Source organism: Mus musculus, chromosome 4 (genome assembly GCF_000001635.26).
Source record: "Mus musculus strain C57BL/6J chromosome 4, GRCm38.p6 C57BL/6J".
NCBI lineage: Eukaryota > Metazoa > Chordata > Mammalia > Rodentia > Muridae > Mus > Mus musculus.
The window spans coordinates 108,014,793-108,031,967 of NC_000070.6; the positions used below are offsets into that span (position 1 = coordinate 108,014,793).

The 17,175-nt window shown below is 53.8% G+C and overlaps 1 protein-coding gene across 7 annotated transcripts; it reads right to left on the minus strand.

Annotated features, from left to right (window-relative positions):
- On the minus strand, positions 1–17,162 carry Podn (podocan). 7 transcript variants are annotated; one of them, NM_001285958.2, is made up of 13 exons: positions 17,078–17,162; positions 15,146–15,261; positions 13,842–13,876; positions 12,184–12,503; positions 10,724–10,817; positions 9,485–9,549; positions 8,511–8,620; positions 7,689–7,845; positions 7,271–7,386; positions 6,362–7,019; positions 4,002–4,150; positions 2,915–3,112; positions 1–903 (listed from the first exon to the last, which is right to left on the minus strand). In NM_001285958.2, the coding sequence occupies exons 4-12, from the start codon at positions 12,496–12,498 to the stop codon at positions 2,941–2,943; spliced, it is 1,836 nt and encodes a 611-aa protein (NP_001272887.1). In that variant the 5' UTR covers positions 12,499–12,503; positions 13,842–13,876; positions 15,146–15,261; positions 17,078–17,162; the 3' UTR covers positions 1–903; positions 2,915–2,940. The 7 variants fall into 7 exon arrangements, with proteins under 7 accessions (NP_001272887.1, NP_766462.2, NP_001272885.1 ...); NM_172874.4 differs by having other exon boundaries at positions 13,816–13,876; NM_001285956.2 differs by lacking the exon at positions 17,078–17,162 and adding an exon at positions 15,896–16,194 and having other exon boundaries at positions 13,816–13,876.
- Between the last annotated feature and the right edge of the window lie 13 nt (positions 17,163–17,175).

A 17,175-nucleotide genomic window follows, 5' to 3' on the forward strand; every position in this document is an offset into this window, starting at 1 on the left:
TTGCAAGGGCAGGGATAATACTTTATATTAGTTTTTCTGTAACAGGAAAAAAATCAGCTTTGAGATTTTTATCTTCATATATATTTTTTTTTCTCCTTAAACAAAACCAAAGGTACCCAGAACTTCCCTGCAGAACTGAAGACCAACGCAGCTGCCACCACCCCACCCCACCCCCACCACGCACTGCTGCCTCTTTCTCTTCCAAGCCTTCTTGAGGCTGTTCTCTGAAAGTGCCTGTGACCTGCCAGGGCACAACAAAAAGGGACTCCCAGCAGTAGGAGTGCCCAGCACCTGGGGGGAGGAGGTGAGGCTGTGGTCGAAGGCAGAAGGTTCAAGTCCCCATAGGGAAGGCACAAAACAAAAGCCAGCTTTTGCGTCTCAAAGAGTGAAAAGCACCCGGCCACAGAGCAAGGAGACAACCCTGCGTCTCCAAGGGAGGGACCAGAGGACAAGGCACATGGCCAACTGTTTCCAACCAGAGCTGTCTGGAAGCAAGAGCTTTTGGTAGCATAGGTCACTCTGTGTAAGTGAATAGGGGAGAGGGTAGCTGCCTGAGTCTACCAGGCCAGTGTGGACTCAGAGGTGAGGGTGTGTGTGTGTGTGTGTGTGTGTGTGTGTGTGTGTGTGTGTGTGTGTGTGTGTCAGTGTGAGATTGTGCAGAGAGCCAGTTTGGAAGGTCATATGCAGCTGGCTATCTACGTGGCCAAACTGGGGGCGTGGTGGTGAAGTGGTATCTGCACGTGTCTGACTGTGTGACACATTGCTGGAAGGGGTGGGACACGAGACTGTGTTCAGCCCGTGTGACTTTCGGGTGCCTCTTGGGCTCAGCGTTGGGTGTGTCAGAAGGGGGCGCTCATGGGGCACAGGCCTGGGCTGCAGAAAGGAGTCCGGTAGTCCATCGTCCTGTGGAACATGTTGGAGAGTCAGGACTAGCTACAACCAGCCATTGGTGAAGTGGATCAAAGTAAGGGGGTGTCAGAAGCCAGGCTGCTGTGAGTGGGAAGAAGGAGGAGCCCCTGGGAGTGTAGAACCAGGAGGTTCCCAGCTCTGAATCCAGAGCTCCCTGGGGCTTCTTCCAGCAGTCCATTCAGTTGACTTAACCATGGCCAACATTCCACAAAGCGGGAAGCTTCTCCCTCACCCCAGAACTCCACAGTCCTTTTCATGAGAACCAGCAGTCCTCATGCGATAGCAATCACCCTTTCCTGCCGACCCCTGGCTTTTAAGGACTGTGCCTCAGGACAGAGACTCTACCTCGACGGCTGGCCTTGGAGTCAGGTTTGCCCCTCCAGGCTCACAGCCCTGTCACAAATCCTGCTCTCATGAGTGGACACCCTGTCTCCATCATCCGTCCACATAGCTGTCACTATATATCAACAACCCCCCTCCCCCCACTACCAGCTCCCCTCTGTTCCATGTTCTACTTCAAGTCAATATCCTCACTGTGGCCATGGCCACACCCTGGCCTCATAGTTCCCAGCACATTCCCTGAAGTCCTACCTAACCTTAGCCCTTCCGATCACTGCTCTCTGCCTGGACACTTGCTATCACCTCCCAGGTTTCAGCTTCCTCCCCATGCCTCTGCTACCAATATGTCCATCTGCCCCTCCTTCTTACCAAGCCTAGTGCCACAACCTGAACAAAAAGCCAGCCATAAGGAATCCAATTCTGTGCCATGGATAGAAAGCCAAGGTCCTCGGGCTGATGGGATTTGGGACCCAACCATCAAGCCTGACTGTGACGGCAGCCACTCAGTTCCCTGGCCCTCCTTCCACACTGGGACAGTTACCAACCTCCTGCAATCCTTCCAGCAGCCCTCATACCCATGCTGCTCAATGCACTACCCTCCCTCCACAGCATATCCCATGAGCATCCTTGCCACCAGTGCCAAAAGGAGTGCCAAACAGTTTTACCTGAGTTTTACGTGGCCTCCCCTTGGCTACTGCACTCCCTGCCTTCCCAGTCATCCTCTCCACCCCCACCTCTCCCTCAGTTGCTCCCTATGACGTCACAAGCATTCCATGTAGACACATTCAGTTATGGACAGCAGTACCCACCTCCAGACTCTGAGTACTGAAGCAGTTTTAGTCCCCTACCCCCTACATCTAGAGAAGTCCATGAATGTATTAAGTGTGTGTGTGAGTGTGGTCATATGTAAGCCTGTGTGAATAGGTACCCAGACACACCTCCATGCATATATCCATAGGCACATGTGTGCACACAGATATGGGCCTATGATTGTGTCTTGGACTAAAGTATGTATATATGTACACATGTGTAGATGCTTGTGTTACATGTATGTGTATGTATTAACTACCTATGGCTGTCCCCTCCCTCCCTGCCCTAGACAAGCTCTTCTAGCCCCTCAGTATCTAGCCCTATCTCAAGGCCTACAGTGATGAGATTCCCATCTCCAGCCCAGGCCTTTCCTCTGAGCCCCAGACTTAGGAGTCTCTGTACCCCAGAGTATCTCCCAGCACAGTACTCATCTCCCTGAGCTAGAGTAAATGCCTTAGCACAAACTGGCTTCTGTGGGCAAGCAGACACACACACATACACACACACACACACACACACACACACACACATACACACACATACACACACACATACACGCATACACACATACATGTACACATAGATACATACACCTACGCATACATACACACATATACACACATACACACACATACAAACACACATACACATATACACACATACATACACATACAAACACACACACACACACACACACACCTCACATGGTGCAATCCTGCATGCAAACGAAATGACAGGTTTTCAAAATGAAGGGATAGAACAGAGACAGGGTGAAGTTGACACACAGAAAGCCAAGGCAGGTCAGGGACAGCAGGGAGTGGTGAGAGGTGCCTTCACACCCGCACAGACCACCCACCTGGGTTTCATCCATGTCACTTTGTCCTATCTAGTTTCCTCTTCCTCATCTTCCTCTTCCTCCTCTTCTTCCTCTTCCTCATCTTTGTCCTTGGAACCATTACCAAACTCAAAGTTGCCTTCAATGTCCAAGACCTGCAGGTGTTTCAGCCTCCGGAAGGCGCTTTCCACCACGGAGCCCACAGCCAGCTTGTTGAACCTGAGTGGTGGTCCATGGGTCAGCGGCAGGAGGCCTGGCTGATGCCCTCACACCTACCCAGCTCAGAGGGGAAAGGGGGGAGGGGTGGTATTTGGGAGTGCTACAGCAAGTTTTGAAGGGGGTGCGTGAAGAAGCACAGTACACCCCTGACAAAGAGATCTGTCAGGACACCGTTAGCTTGGAGGAAGGGGGTGGCAAAGGCAAGGAATGTCTCCTTCTATGCATAGTCACTTCATGTGCAGAGAGATGCCTCTGCTGCCCTTCCCCACTAACCTCAAGATCTGACTGGCACACAGGCAAGGCCTGGCTGAGCTGTAAGGAACGTACTCAGCCCAACACTGAAGGCCGGGTCATACCACCCAGTGTCACCACCCTGGGCCTGTCTTCTATTCTGTCTTCTCTCTGATTTGAGTGGGTCGAGTTGGAATGGGGGGTGGGGGAGCATCTGAGAAGAAGCCAGAGTCTGTGAGGTCTGAGTTCTCTGAAGTCCTAACCCCGGAGCCCAGTGGGGCCCCAGGCGTCTGTGTTCTTGGTCTGACACCTGAGCCCCACCTGGCTGACTGAACACAGCTGTCACCCATGTCTTCACAGCTGGGGGTTACTCGTGAGATGTTCTCTGGGCTTCCTCCTGTACCACATTAGCATCAACAGCACCCTGTACTTGTTTTGAATGTTTCTGATGCCACTAGCAGACCTGTGAGCCATTGCAGCCTGGCAGGGTATGCTCACTCTCGGGGGCTGAGGTGGCACGGGCTTGTGGGGGTCCTGCAGTGTACTCAGCCAGGCTCCACACCCACACTCTAGCTGCCAGCTGTTCCCCCAGCTCTCAGCTGTCCCTCTACTGTTATAGTGCTGTCTGGATGAGAGCAGGGCGGCAGGGACTTCCTACCTGAGAAAGATCCCCTTAAGGTTGGGAGTGGAGTCAAAGGCGTTGGCAGGAACGGCACTAATCTTGTTATTCTGCAGGTACAGATACTCCAGAGATGGGGGGAGCCCCTCAGGGACCTCTGTGAGCTGATTCCCAGCGATGTCCAGCAGCTGCAGGGGGGGGGGGGGGGATGTGCGTGTCAAGGACTTACCAGCTCACAGACTCCTACCAAGCCACAATCGATCTCTAGTGAGGGGAGGGGTCTGACAACCACGGTTTCCAGGTGGAGAAACAGCTCAGCGAGGTTAATCCCTTTGTAAGAGGCTGGAATGTGCTGAGCCAGACTCCACACACTTGTTCTAATTGACGTGGGTCCTGCCCACTCCCTCCTGCCTTTGCACATGAAGTCATAGCCCAGCTGCTTGCATGTCACAGGCTTGTCACACAGGCTTTCCTCTTCAGTCTACCTGTCACTCCCATCAGATTAAACACATCAAGATCCACACATGCAGGTCACATGTGCAGGGGCTAGGAAAGCGGGTACAAGGTTTGTAGAAACCCTGGCACAACCAGCAGGCCCCAGGCTGGTCAGGCTCTGAGTCACCTTGTGCCTGAAGCCCAGGAGCGATAGCCAGGGAAGTGGGGGAGGGGGCCTGGCACACACTGGCTCTGTGGTCACCCTCGTTACCTCTCATATGCACCTTCTCCAGACCCACCCTAGTGCTACCCTGGGACAGGACGACATGATCTGTACGCTCCTTCATTATCTCAAGAGGCTGGGATACAGGGTCATCCAATAGGCTCACATCCCACACAGCTTGGTAAGCTAGCATCAGCATTGCACTAAAGCCCAGAACTTCCAATTCTGTCACCTCCCCGGCCCACAGGGCTTGTTTCCCATTTTGTCTCCACAGCCATTGGCACTGTCCTCAGTCTCTGCTGTCAGTCCCTCCCTCATTCATTCCAGAGACACTCGGTGCCCATGGGTGCCAGAGCATGGACTCCGTGAGACACCATCTCCACATTCAGGAAGCCAGTCCGGCTGTGGAGATGGACCAGAGCCTGACAAAACAACCTTGGGCTTGGCTGTAATCAGGGAGTGGGGAAGGGATTCATCCAGCTCTGAGCCAGGAAATGCTTTCCAGGGCATTAGCACAGGGTGGATTTGAGGCAAAAAGAGCAAGTTGCCAGTCAAAAGACTCAGTGTGAGGGGGAATCCCCTTTGCCTTGCTTACCAGGCTGAGGCTCGGGGAGGTATCTAACCTGCCTGTCCCCGCTAAAGGGTAAGAATGTGTTCTAGGCGAGGTGACACTCAAGCTGAGTCCTAGATATACCCTAACAAGAGTGGTACTCCCTTCTTCCTCATAGGATCCCCAGTTCTGGAACAACAGTGTCTAGTACAAATATGGGGACTCTTTAAGACGGAAGGAAGGAAGGAAGGAAGGAACAAACGAATAGGTGTCTCCTGTAAGAATGCAGGTATTGTGCTTCCAGTAGAAGAGCCACGGTGTGCTGGAGCAGGAGCAGACAGAGGCTTGAAACCCCCAGCAGGGAGTCTGGCCCCGGACCTCAGGGAAGCAGGGAGCTATAGAAGACTGGACAGGAATCTGTGTGAACAGGTGTTTTGCAGGTACAGGAATGGTGAGATACTAGGACGGTGGGTGAGGTTCAGCTGAGAAATACGGTGGCTTGGCTGGGATATAAGCAGCCTAACTGGAGAGCTGTAGCTGGGTTAGGTGCCTGAGGCAGGCAACAGAGACAAGAAGTATGCCAAGCCCCTCTCCCCTTTAGTGAGTTAGTCAATGTAACAAGAGGAAGCCAAGTTGTGCTCCTGAGGGTCAGCTTTAAGGGCCACATGGAGGCTGGGTTCTGGTATATGGCTCTCAGCAGGGTGGTCTGAATGAGGAGAGATCCCAGCCAGGCCACAGAGCCAGCTTCTTCACCCTGCTAAGCTCAGGGTACTTCCTGGCTTCTCTCTGACCCCACCTCTCCACAGCATGCTTTGAAAACACCCATCCTGATGGCAGTTCCCACCCCTCGGCCAGTAGTGAGCATGTCAGAGTGAAATGTGGGCCCCTCCTTCTACCCTCTGGTGAACTGGCCTGGCCACATAGAGACACAGGTTACTGTGTTCGCTGTGCCCTTTGCTCTTGCACCTATAAGTAGGTTGGACTGCATGGCCACGGCCCTCCTACACTAAGGCCCGCCTCCCCAGCGTGTATCCAATGAATAAGCTCAGTCTGGCTATCCCACCCGGAACCTGGCTCCTGGCAAAACTGTCACTCATCCTAGCAGCTGAGTAGGCTTATCCTAGTAGGTCCACCATCCTTCTTCCTCCCTGTGCCCCCCACCCACCCCAACATGGCCCATTCCTGTAGTACCTGCAGACCAGCAAGGTCCACCCAGGCACGGGGTCCCAGGGCCCGGCTTCGCAGTCGGTTGCCTGTGAGGTAGAGTTCCCGAAGCTGGGCCATGCCAGCTAGTGCCCCACGTGCCAGGGCAGCCAGCTCATTCCGCTTGACCTTGAGCACGTGTACGTTTTTCGGCAGGCCTGGAGGCAGTGTTTGCAGACGGTTGCCAGACAAGTCAAGTGAACGCAGCAGGCGTAGCTTGCGGAAGGCATCTCGGTGCATCTGTGGGCTGGTGATGCGGTTGTAGCTGAGGTTGAGCTCTTCCAGGAAGTAGGTGGTAGCGAAGTCCTCACGGCCTATGCCTGTAATCTGGTTGTGCAGGATCATGAGGGTGCGCACTCGGCGGGGCAGGCCGCTGGGCACACGTTCCAGCGCGTTGTTGTATAGATGCACTGTGTGGAGCTTCTTGAGGCCCTGGAAGGCCAGTGGGTGGATACCCTTGGCCTGCAGCTGGTTGCTATGTAGCAGCAGGTACTCCAGGTTGCGGATGGGTGTCAGCACATCAGCTTCTACGCTCTGGATGGCATTTTTCTCCAGGTGCAGCAGGACCAGGCTGCGGGGAAGACCCGCTGGGACCCTCGACAGGTTGTTGCTGGACAAGTCCAGGTACTCCAGGCTGGACAGCTTCCTGGAGAAAAGAAGAAACTGAGATGCTAGGCAGGAGGCCACAGCCATCTGTGGTCTCAGCAGCCCTTGTCTATACACATGACTTGTTCCCAGAGACAGAAATAGCAACAGCCATAAACCCCAAAGATTCTCCAGAGAAAGCGACCAAGGAAAAGAAGACACGTGACTGTGCCCAGCTGAGACAGGCTGAGACCGCCGGTGTTGCACGCTGCCGGGTGGTGATGGGGAGGATGCAGTGACACAGGGACCCACCAGAAGGTCTCGTTGTCCAGACCCTCGTCGGTCAGGTAGTTGTTCTGCAGGTAGAGTTCCCGTAGGTTGCTCAGCTCACTGAAGGCCCCAGGGGGGATCTTCTCTAGCTTATTGTTCTAGAAGGAAAGGAGGGATGGGGCAGTGTGAGGCAGAGGCAAAAGCCAGGCCTCAGGATGAGATGTGCGGAGGAGCCCCGGGGCTACCAGGAGGGGAGTCAGACCTGAGCATCTGGGTGCTCTGACAGCGCCCTCAAACCCACACTGAAGGTCAGGTGCCCAGACTCCAGCCTGCTCTCCTAACAATGTACTCTCCGATTCACACAGCATCCCCACGCCCAACCGGGCCACGCTCCTCCCTCAGCGGTTCTGTGCCCATGATGTGGGTCTGCCTCTACCTCAGCTCCCCTCTCCATTCCCACCTTGAGGTGCAGCTTGTACAGAGCGGGTGGCAGGTGCTTGGGCACGTGGCGCAGGAAGTTGCTGGACAGGATTAGGATCTCGACGTTGCTGGAGCCATTGAACATGTGGTCCGGCAGCCCGGCATCTGCTAGCTTGTTGTTATGCAGGTACACAGACCTGCAGGATTGAGGTACAGTCCTCACCCCACCAGGGCTCCCTGGCCATAAGCTAGCTTTGCCATGTGCCTTCAAACTCCTGCTCAAGCTGAAGTAGGGACCAGGCTACTTTTCTACTCTCTTAACCCAGGGACACTGAGTTAAAGAACTTCAGAGCCCCTACATGGACAGGAACAGGGACCAAAGGCTCAACACCCTACCAGAAGTCACCACATAAATTAACAGCAGAAATAAGACTTCATGGTCCAAGGCAGGCACCTGCATCTGAAGCCCTGTGTAGAAGTCCTGTGTAGAAGCAGCTTCAAAGAAAGGCCTGTGGGAGGGGGTTTTTCTACCCAGACCCCACCACTCCCACATCTCTGCCTGCGAGAGGGGTTTTTCTACCCAGACCCCACCACTCCCATGCATACACTCTTATTCCTCATTTACTGTTTGGCGTCCTCCTCATCCCACAGGTTTCAGCCTTCTGGTTCCTGCACTCTGATAGGCCCTAGGTGTTCCTTCTCCATACCCCTGGACACAGCCCACAGCCCCCCACCGCACAACAAGCCCCTTCTCGGGGCTTGCCTGTGTCTCCTGCTTTGCCTCTGCTTCCCCCAAACCTCCCATACTCTCCCCACATTTATACATCCACACCCACCCAAGATCATCCCTCTGACCTCTGACCTCAGATTTGGCTTTTGGCCAAAGGTGAGTCCATAGATCTTAGTGAGATAATTGGCAGCAAAGTCCACACTGATCAGGGCGTTTGGCAGGAATCGGGGTGCCAGTGTCAGCTGAAAGGGAAGAGTTAGCAGAAAGACCAATAGAGGTGCAGAAGCTAGCTCTGGGCCCTGCCACTCGCTCATCTGCTCCCCTGCCCTTGGTTCTTCCCTGACAGCAAAGCCACTCTCCCAATGTAGAAACTAGTTCCATCTTTTGATGAAATAAACATGTCCAGCCCCCACAGCCTTGTCAATCAAAGCCTTTTGCACCTGTCCCTGCTCTTCTGGCCTCCTGGACTCACTGGGAAGAACTAAAAGAAGGTCAGAAGAAATGGTGAGAATTGAGAAGTATCTGACTATCCATGGGTGGAGGGAAGGCAAGCTCTAGCATGCCATAGTTTCCATTTATTATTTACTTGTATACATTTTGAAACAATGTCTCCTTGTGTCCAGGCTTGTATCAAATTCCTGGACTCAAGTGATCCTCCCACCTGAGCACTGGGGAGGATCGACACAGGCCACCTAAACTGAACAGCCTTGCCCGGAGCCCAGGCTGGAATCTGCCTGCCCTTCATGCCTTACTCAAATGTCATCTCCTCTAAGAAGCCTTCCAAGTGCCTGTGTGACAAGTTGGGCTCTCCCTCCACCCATATGCTGGAGGTATTTGCTGCTTCATTATCAGACATGCTCTAGATTATAGGGGATGCTATGTGTCCCCTTCTCAACATCAAGGGCAATAGTACTGGGAAACAACCACAAAGCTCAAGGGAAGAGAGTCAGGAGGGTAAGGAAGCCTGCCCACTCCAGGAAAGCCCACCTACCTCAGGGAAGCCCGCCCACCCCAGAAAAGCCCGCCCACTCCAGGGAAGCCCGCCCACTCCAGGGAAGTCCGCCCACTCCAGGGAAGTCCACACACCCACCCTCTATGGCCCTCACCTTGTTGTTGGCCAGGTACAGGTAATTGAGGCTAGTAAGATGCTCAAATGCCTCCTCTGGGAGCCCTTTAAAGGACAGGTCAGAGCCCTGGATGAAGGAGAGGCTACAGGGGAGCAGGGGAACCACCAACTTGCTAGGCAGGGCCCTCCTTTTCCAATCAGTCCAGTGTCCACCCTGCCTTCATTCTCCTTCTCGTGTGGCTCAAGCATAGAAGCAAGCAGCTAAGGGGCTTGCAGAGGGACTGAGGGACCCAGTCTAATCCTTTGACCAGGAAGGAGTGCTCCCACAGGGATGACTGCAGGGGGTCAGAGCCCCTTGTCAACTTCAGCCCCACCTATAGGCAAGAGCAGCCAAGCTGGGATGAGTTCAGAGCAGGAGAGGCCTCACTCCTGATCCCTTCGGACAGACGGCTTGTTACAGTTACTTAGACTGGCCCCTCTCCAGCCCTGAGCTGGCCTCTGACACCCAGTTTCCACTCCAGGACCACCAGATGCTGGAGAGGGAACAGTTACATAAACCATAGACTGTCTCTCCAGGGAATACCCTGCTGTGGAGTGTGATGTGTTGGCCAGAGAGAGCTCTAGCAACAGCAACAAGAGAAACAAATGGCTAAGCGAAACAACTCAGGCCTCCACAGCCTATTGCACACAGCACAGTGAACTATCGCAGGAGTTCACTGTGGATTAAAGTCTAAGGTGAGTGACTGTGGGTCATAAGAGGTGACTGACTGTACGTTGTATAAACTCACCCAAGCACAGCAAACTGGATTGGACTTTTGAACTGAGTCATTTGTGGTACATAAATTACATACAAATAAAGCTACTTTCTTTTAAAATGGGGGAGGGAGAATACTAAAATCTTATTATTAATTAATTCAAAGTGGAGGGACTATGAGGTGTTTTTTCCCCCTTCCACATTGTTTTACAAAAGTTCTATCCCAATTATGTACTATATTTGTTTTGGGGGGGGGGGGACTTAAGAATGCTGCTCTTGGATTCTAAGGGCCCTTGCAAACTGGAGAGTCTCTGACAAGTTCCCAGGAAGCCTGTGTTCTCAATTCCCAGGCCCCACCTCCTGGGTCTCTAACAGTCACCATCAGGCTCAGGCTCATATCAGAGAGTCTCTTTCACCTGCCAGTCCAACTCAAGCCTGCCCGCCCCCACCCTGGGGTTTGCAGGGCTAAGTTCTCACCACGCCCCTCAGGCCTCTGATTACCAGCCCTTGTCCCAGAGTCCTCACCTCGGGATGTCAGGCGGTTGTTCTGCAGGTTCAGCGTCTCCAGCCGCTGCAGCCGGGACAGCTCCTCGGGGTAGATCTTCTCCAGCTGGTTGTTCTGTGTGGAGATGGGGCAGCGGCAGGTTGGGGGTGGGGTCAGCGGAGGTTGGGGGTGGGGTCAGCGGTGCATGAGGCTTCTGTTCCTACCCTGGCCCTAGGAGCGGCACTTTCTTAGGGACCTGCCTTGGAATTCTCTCCTGAGGCAGACAGTGCACAGCAATGGGCACAGCGATGTGTGAGTCCCATTCTTAAAGAGCCCACATGCAGACATCTACCCACAGTTCAGACCAGCAGGCACCAAGTGACAGTCACTTGGAGCTGATCCCTAAATAGAAGCGTGTGCCCTGCTCTGGCTCTGAAGTTCCCACTCCCCTTAGGTTAAGTTTCTAACCATTTGCTCTGGAAGGCCTTCCTGAGCTGGAGGAAGAGCCTGAGCTAAACCCCATAGCTCCACAGCCCCATAGCTTAAGTCCTCCCCCTCCATCTCTTTCTTTCTTTTTATTTTCTCTCTTTCTTTCCTTCCTTCCTTCCCCCCCCCCACCCCCCCAGTTGTTATTGTTGTTGTTTTTCAAGACAGGGTTTCTCTGTGTAGCCCTGGCTGTCCTGGAACTGACTCTGTAAACCAGGCTGGCCTTGAGTCCTGCCTGCCTCTGCCTCCTGAGTGTTGAGATGGCAGACGTGGCTAAGCCCTTTTATCTCTATTGGACCTCTTTGTTTACTCATCTATCAGTTGCACCCACGAACTGTGAGCACTTGAAGTCAGGGTGGGACCATGCCCTTCCTACACACCCACACCACACAGAACCAGAGGCCCCCACAGCAGGTACTGAGACAGTCTATATGTGACTGGGTGGGCAAAGGAGCCTAATAAGAACTGCCTTCAATTTGTCCTTTCCTCTCATTGGCCCACTGCTTACCAAGCCCCGCCCCCCTGAGTGGCTACAAGCAGATCTCCCACCTTCTCTTGATCTCTGGAGTAGCAGTTCCTCCTACTAGAGCTGCCCTGGATACACCAGGATCCACCCACCTATTCATCCACCCATGGGCCTCAGGAGGGGCCAGCACTCTCAGGGTCTGCTCTGAGCCCACTGCCTCCAGGAGCTGAATCCCCTTGATTTGGCTTTCCTAGTCCTGTAATGGTATTAGCAGCACCCTCTCTATGTGCCCAGGGGAGACATATTTACTCTAAAATTTTTTGTGGCAGCCCAGACTCTTCCACAAACCAGCAGGCTATATCTCAGGATTCTGTAATCAGGACATCACAGGTACCCCAAAGATGGGATCAGGACTCCATGAGTCTGATCTCCCCTCTTACCCCGAATCTGGGGCTAGTGAGAAACGGCAGAAATTGGAGGTTCTGAATAAGAAGCGAGCTATATAACCATATACGGTTGGGGAGAGCTGCTGGATAGCATTAGCCTCACCTGCAAGGAGAGATGGTTGGTGTGCTCGGGCAGGTCGCCTGGAAACTCACGCAGGTCAATGCCACCACAGTCCACTACACCTTCCTGGGAACAGGCACAATCTCGGGGACAGTCGACAGTGGCTGGGCCAGGCTCTGGCTCCTCGGAGCTCAGAACCAGCACTGGCTGATTCTCTTCCTCCACAAATTCATTCTCCTCGGGGCTCAGGGTGGGGGTGTCACTTCGGCCAAACACAGGTGCCCTCACAGGCAGCACAGGGCCCAGGAAGAGCTGAAGCACCAGCAGTAGGAGTGGCAGGCCCCTGCTGCCAGCCATGGTGCCTATGGGAAGAGTAGCTCAGCCCACCGCAGTGCCCAGCAATGCACTGGGCATGTATACAGGCAGTCACGATAGGTCATGAGACAGTTGGCACTTAGACCTTGATGACAGCCACCCTGTCTTATCAGGACTATCCCATGTGGTGATAGAAATATTGTGAAGCCCCATCCTTAGTCAGGGCTGCAAAACCTTCCGTAACTCTCACTAGCCTGGGTCCTGAGGAGTCTGTACCCTTATTTCACAAGAAGGAAGCTGAGGCAGGACCTAGACTGCTGTTGCTCTGACAGCTTCTGTGGCAGACCTTTGTCCATCTCCTAGCAGGTGTGTTCCTATGTTTTAGCGTCCACGTAGGGCCCCAAGGCTTGGGCGTGACACTCTTCCAACTCTCTCTCCTAACACATTCCACAGGATAGTAAGGGAGAACCCCTTCCTCCAGGCCTTTCCTCATGTTGTGGTGACAGCCCCCCCCAGCCATAAAATTATTTTCATTGCTACTTCCTGTAATTTTTCTACTGATGTGAATTGTAGTGTCAATATCTGACACACAACCCTTGTGAATGGGGTCATTTGATCCCCGAAGGAGTCATGACCCCCAGGTTGAGAATCACCCACTCTGCTTTCAACAGCAATGATCTGCCTCCCAACCACTTCATTACCCACTCTAGCATCCCTCTTCAACCATCCCATGTCTAGACCCACTTAGACTTCTCGGCCTGGCTTCTCCCAAGCCATTTGCTCCCAGAAGATGCTATAGTCCACCAGCTCACTTGTGAGTCCTGCTGCTGCACCATTCAGACACCACTTTGTGCTCTCACTTTCTCAGATGCCCTGTCTTGGACCCAGCTCTGGGTCCTGGACATACAGGCAGGGCAGATCACATCCCTGCCCTCTGGAGCAGGTAGGTGATACCATAACCACTACCCACTGGACTCAGGTGCCAGCATAAAGAGGCCCCTAGGAGGATGAGATATCCCAAGGGAAGGATAGGAAAGAAGAAGGTAACAGTCTGGTCCTTTAACTCTACATACAGTCCATGTGGCCTAAGCAGACTTGAACCCCAGCCTGCTAGTCCAGCAGAGAACCAGGGAGCCCAGTAGAGATCAGCGAGTGACACTGCCCTCCACCCCCGCCACCCCTCTACACATCATTATCTTCCCCTCCCCCATAGCTGATTCCACAGTCTTCTAACCAGACCAGCCAAGGAGAGGTAGGGGTGGGGGTGGGGGGGGGGAGTGGGCCTCAAATTCCCTCAGAGCAGGAGGCCAGGGAATGGAGGCAGGAAGGAGCTGGACCTCACAAACACAAGGTACTCACTGGACAGGCTGGCTTTCTTCTCTCACCTTTGGCTTGTCTCCATAAAAGTCCACAAGCTTATCTGTACAGATATATAATTTAGATCAATGTTCTGAACCGGACTGAAAATGTCTTCATCACGCTTAGAGACCAGCTAGCAGTGGCCCACTGTTAAGGAGCCAAGCTGAGCTCCAGGGCTTCTGCATCATCCCACCCCATGCTCCTTTCCTGGGGGTCAAGGACACCAAGTCCTACAGGGAAACCTGGGGCAGGCTCCTGGCTAAGAGGTTTGTGATCCCCTGTCCGCACGTCAACATGAGGCTATAGAGCCTTTAAGGTATGGCTAGTTCACATTAAGGCATGCTTTAAAGAACACACAGTGTGTGTGGATTTTAAAGGCACTGCAGAAAATAATGTAAAATGCCTCATTAATACTAATGATGTAGAATTCCTAACACTTAATATGTTGGATTAAACCAAATTAAGTTTACCTATCTTACATTATAAGACAAAAACCAAATTATTTGTACAGGACATGGAGGCGCATGCCTTTAATCGCAGTGCACCAGGGTGTGTTTAGGAAGGCCCGGGGACCAAAGAGTCTATGTGGAAAACTCCACAGAGCTCACCAGACTGTGGCATGTGGGAACTGGGAACAACACAAGCAGGCACAATGGCCACAGGTCCAGAACAAGTTACCCATGGAGTATGGACCTTGTTTCTGGAAGATAAGGAGCTGCTGACATGAAGAGGACTGTGGGCAAGACTGTGCAAGGGACAAAGAGGGAACAGTGCTGGTGCTCGGATGGAAAGCTTGGATTCCAGAGCAAGAAAGGAAGAATGGATGAGGCTTGGAGCAGATGCTCAGACCCCAGCACTACCTCCTGCACTCAGTGCAGTGAACACTCACCGAGCTCCGACTCTCTTCTGGGCTCTAGCTTGATGGAGCAATAGAAGGCTCAGGACTAGGCATAAACTATGCTCCTAATTTGCAAGCTGGAAACTCGAGGGCAAATGGTCCCTACTGCTGCCCACCTCAGAAATCTCAGACTCCTCAAGAGCCCTCGGCCCAGAGGTCTTGGCTCTGTCCTTTAAGGGTAGGCTGAGCCTCCCCTGATTCCAGGAGTGGAACGAATTTGTGAAAGGCAGAGGAGAAAGGCCTACAATATCATCTGTTCAGATTCCCTGCTGCACTGCGATTAAAGGCATGCGCCTCCATGTCCTGTACAAATAATTTGTTTTTTGTTTTATAATGTAACTGTTTTATAACTGTGTTGAGAGAGAGAGAGAGAGAGAGAGAGAGAGAGAGAGAGAGTGTATGTGTGTGTCAGGAACAGGAGAGATGGCCCACCTGTTAAGAGCAGTGCTCTGCTCACAGAAGACTGAGCCCAGCACTCTCTGGGATGACTCACAACCACCTGTAACCCCAGCTCTGGGGGATCTGATGCCACTGGCCCTTGCCAGCACCTGCACACACAAACACACAATTAAAAAGGAGGAAAGCAAGGGCACGATGGCCCAGCCAGTCATGGTTAGTGGCCTGCCTCCAAGCCTGATAACCAGAAGTTCAATCCCAGGACCCACGGAGGAGCAGGAGACAACCAATTCTGGCAAGTTGTCCTCTGACTCCCACACACGCTGTGTGGCGTGCACATATGAACACACACACACACAATAAGTAAATAAATAAATAGATTAATTAATTAATCAATTAAAGTTAAGACTAGGACTAATGGTTATCTTCTGCTCATAGCCCCAAGCTGCTCTTGAAGGCTGAGTAGGAGTTCCCCCAAGTGAACAAAGCGGGTGGAAACCATGGACAAGGTGTGGAGTAGTGGCAGGAAAGAGGCAGGTGTGTTGAAGCATGTAAACGGGGAATAGAAATTGGCTGTGAAAGCACAGCTTGCCGAGGGCATCAACCACCATGGCAGGACGTTAGTGATAGAGGGTCGTCAGGGTTCCAATAAGTCATGATCAACACTCTTTGTATGGCTCCAACAAGCCTACAGGTGCCACCTCCTACCCAGGATTCAGACGGAAGGGACAAAGAGTAGCTCTCATGGTGCACAGGTCATTGACTCTGACATCTGACACTTCTTACCTTACACACCGAAGACTGGGCCAAGGGCTCCGAGAGTGTACGGAAGGGGGCAGAAGCCCCAGACCAGTCATTGATGACTTTTTCCAGAGCAGCCCGGGCCCTTCCCAGTGGTGTTCGCCCTGTGAGCCCGGGATCTGGTCATTTGGGCTTTTCCAGGGCAAAAGGGAGAGGTGGAGAAGGAAAGGCCTACCCAGGGGTCTGCCCAGCAGACCAGGTGCCTCTTCGTGCCAGGCAGAGCGCGGTTGCACCTCCCCCAGCAGACATGCAGGCTGCTAATGCTCATCCTCCTGCCACCTCTTGCACACCTGCATCCTAGCCTGGGCGACAGCCCTCCCTGCACGCCTTCTTCAGCAGCAGCTGCCTCCCAACCCGGGGCCCCAGCACTGGAATCCCAAGCCGACCCCACCCCCTTCTTCCACCTGACTGCAGGTCAGCTATTCCAACTCACCCATCCCGGTCCACCCCAACCCCCACCCTGCACCAGGCTGATAGTGGTTCTGAGACCCACACAACCTGGGGACGACCGTGCTCCTTGCCCTGTCCCTTTCTGTGTTCCGCTGGAAGCAGCTGCCTAGACGGAATGGTCGGAGTGCAGTGCCCTGTGTTAGTTAGACTGCACCTAAACTGCCGAAACCAAGTTCCGCTGCTTGACTGTGCGCCTCACCTGCCCTGGCTCCCTGGGGACTGATATCTGCCTTTCTGTGCTTGTTTCTGTATGTAAAGAGGTCGGTGTTGGACTCGGTGAAGCCCCCGACAAACTGACGTGAAAAGACGCAGGATGCCCTGGGTCCCAGTTCTCGGTGCAGAGGTTCAGGCCCCTTCCCAGTTCCACCTGCCCCCACAGTCCCTGTCACCCGCCCGTGTGCCTCCACCTCCCCTCCCCATCCGCTCGCAGATTCTTTCCAGATGTGCGCAGCGGGAGGAGCCCGAAGGCAGGGACTGAATATCGAGTAAAAAAAGGGTCCCCTGCCCCTTGCTCCGGATCCCGCAGGGGGGCCGCCACCCCATATGGAGGTGTGCCTAACCGTGCCCCTTGCGCGGGGTCCGCCCGACAGGGTGGGATACGGCGATCCTCCCCTATCGCGGCTGTGGCAGTGGGAGCACGGCGGGATGTCAGAGAGAGCTGCCCGGGCGCAGCCGGTGGCCCGTGGTCCCTCGGCTCACCGGCTGCCCGCGTCCTACCTGCCGCTGCGCGCCGCGCCGTGGGCGGAACAGGCTCGCGGGTGTCCGCTGCGCTCCGCGGGCGCCGGCTCCTGTCATTCAAGTCGAGCCGTGGGCGC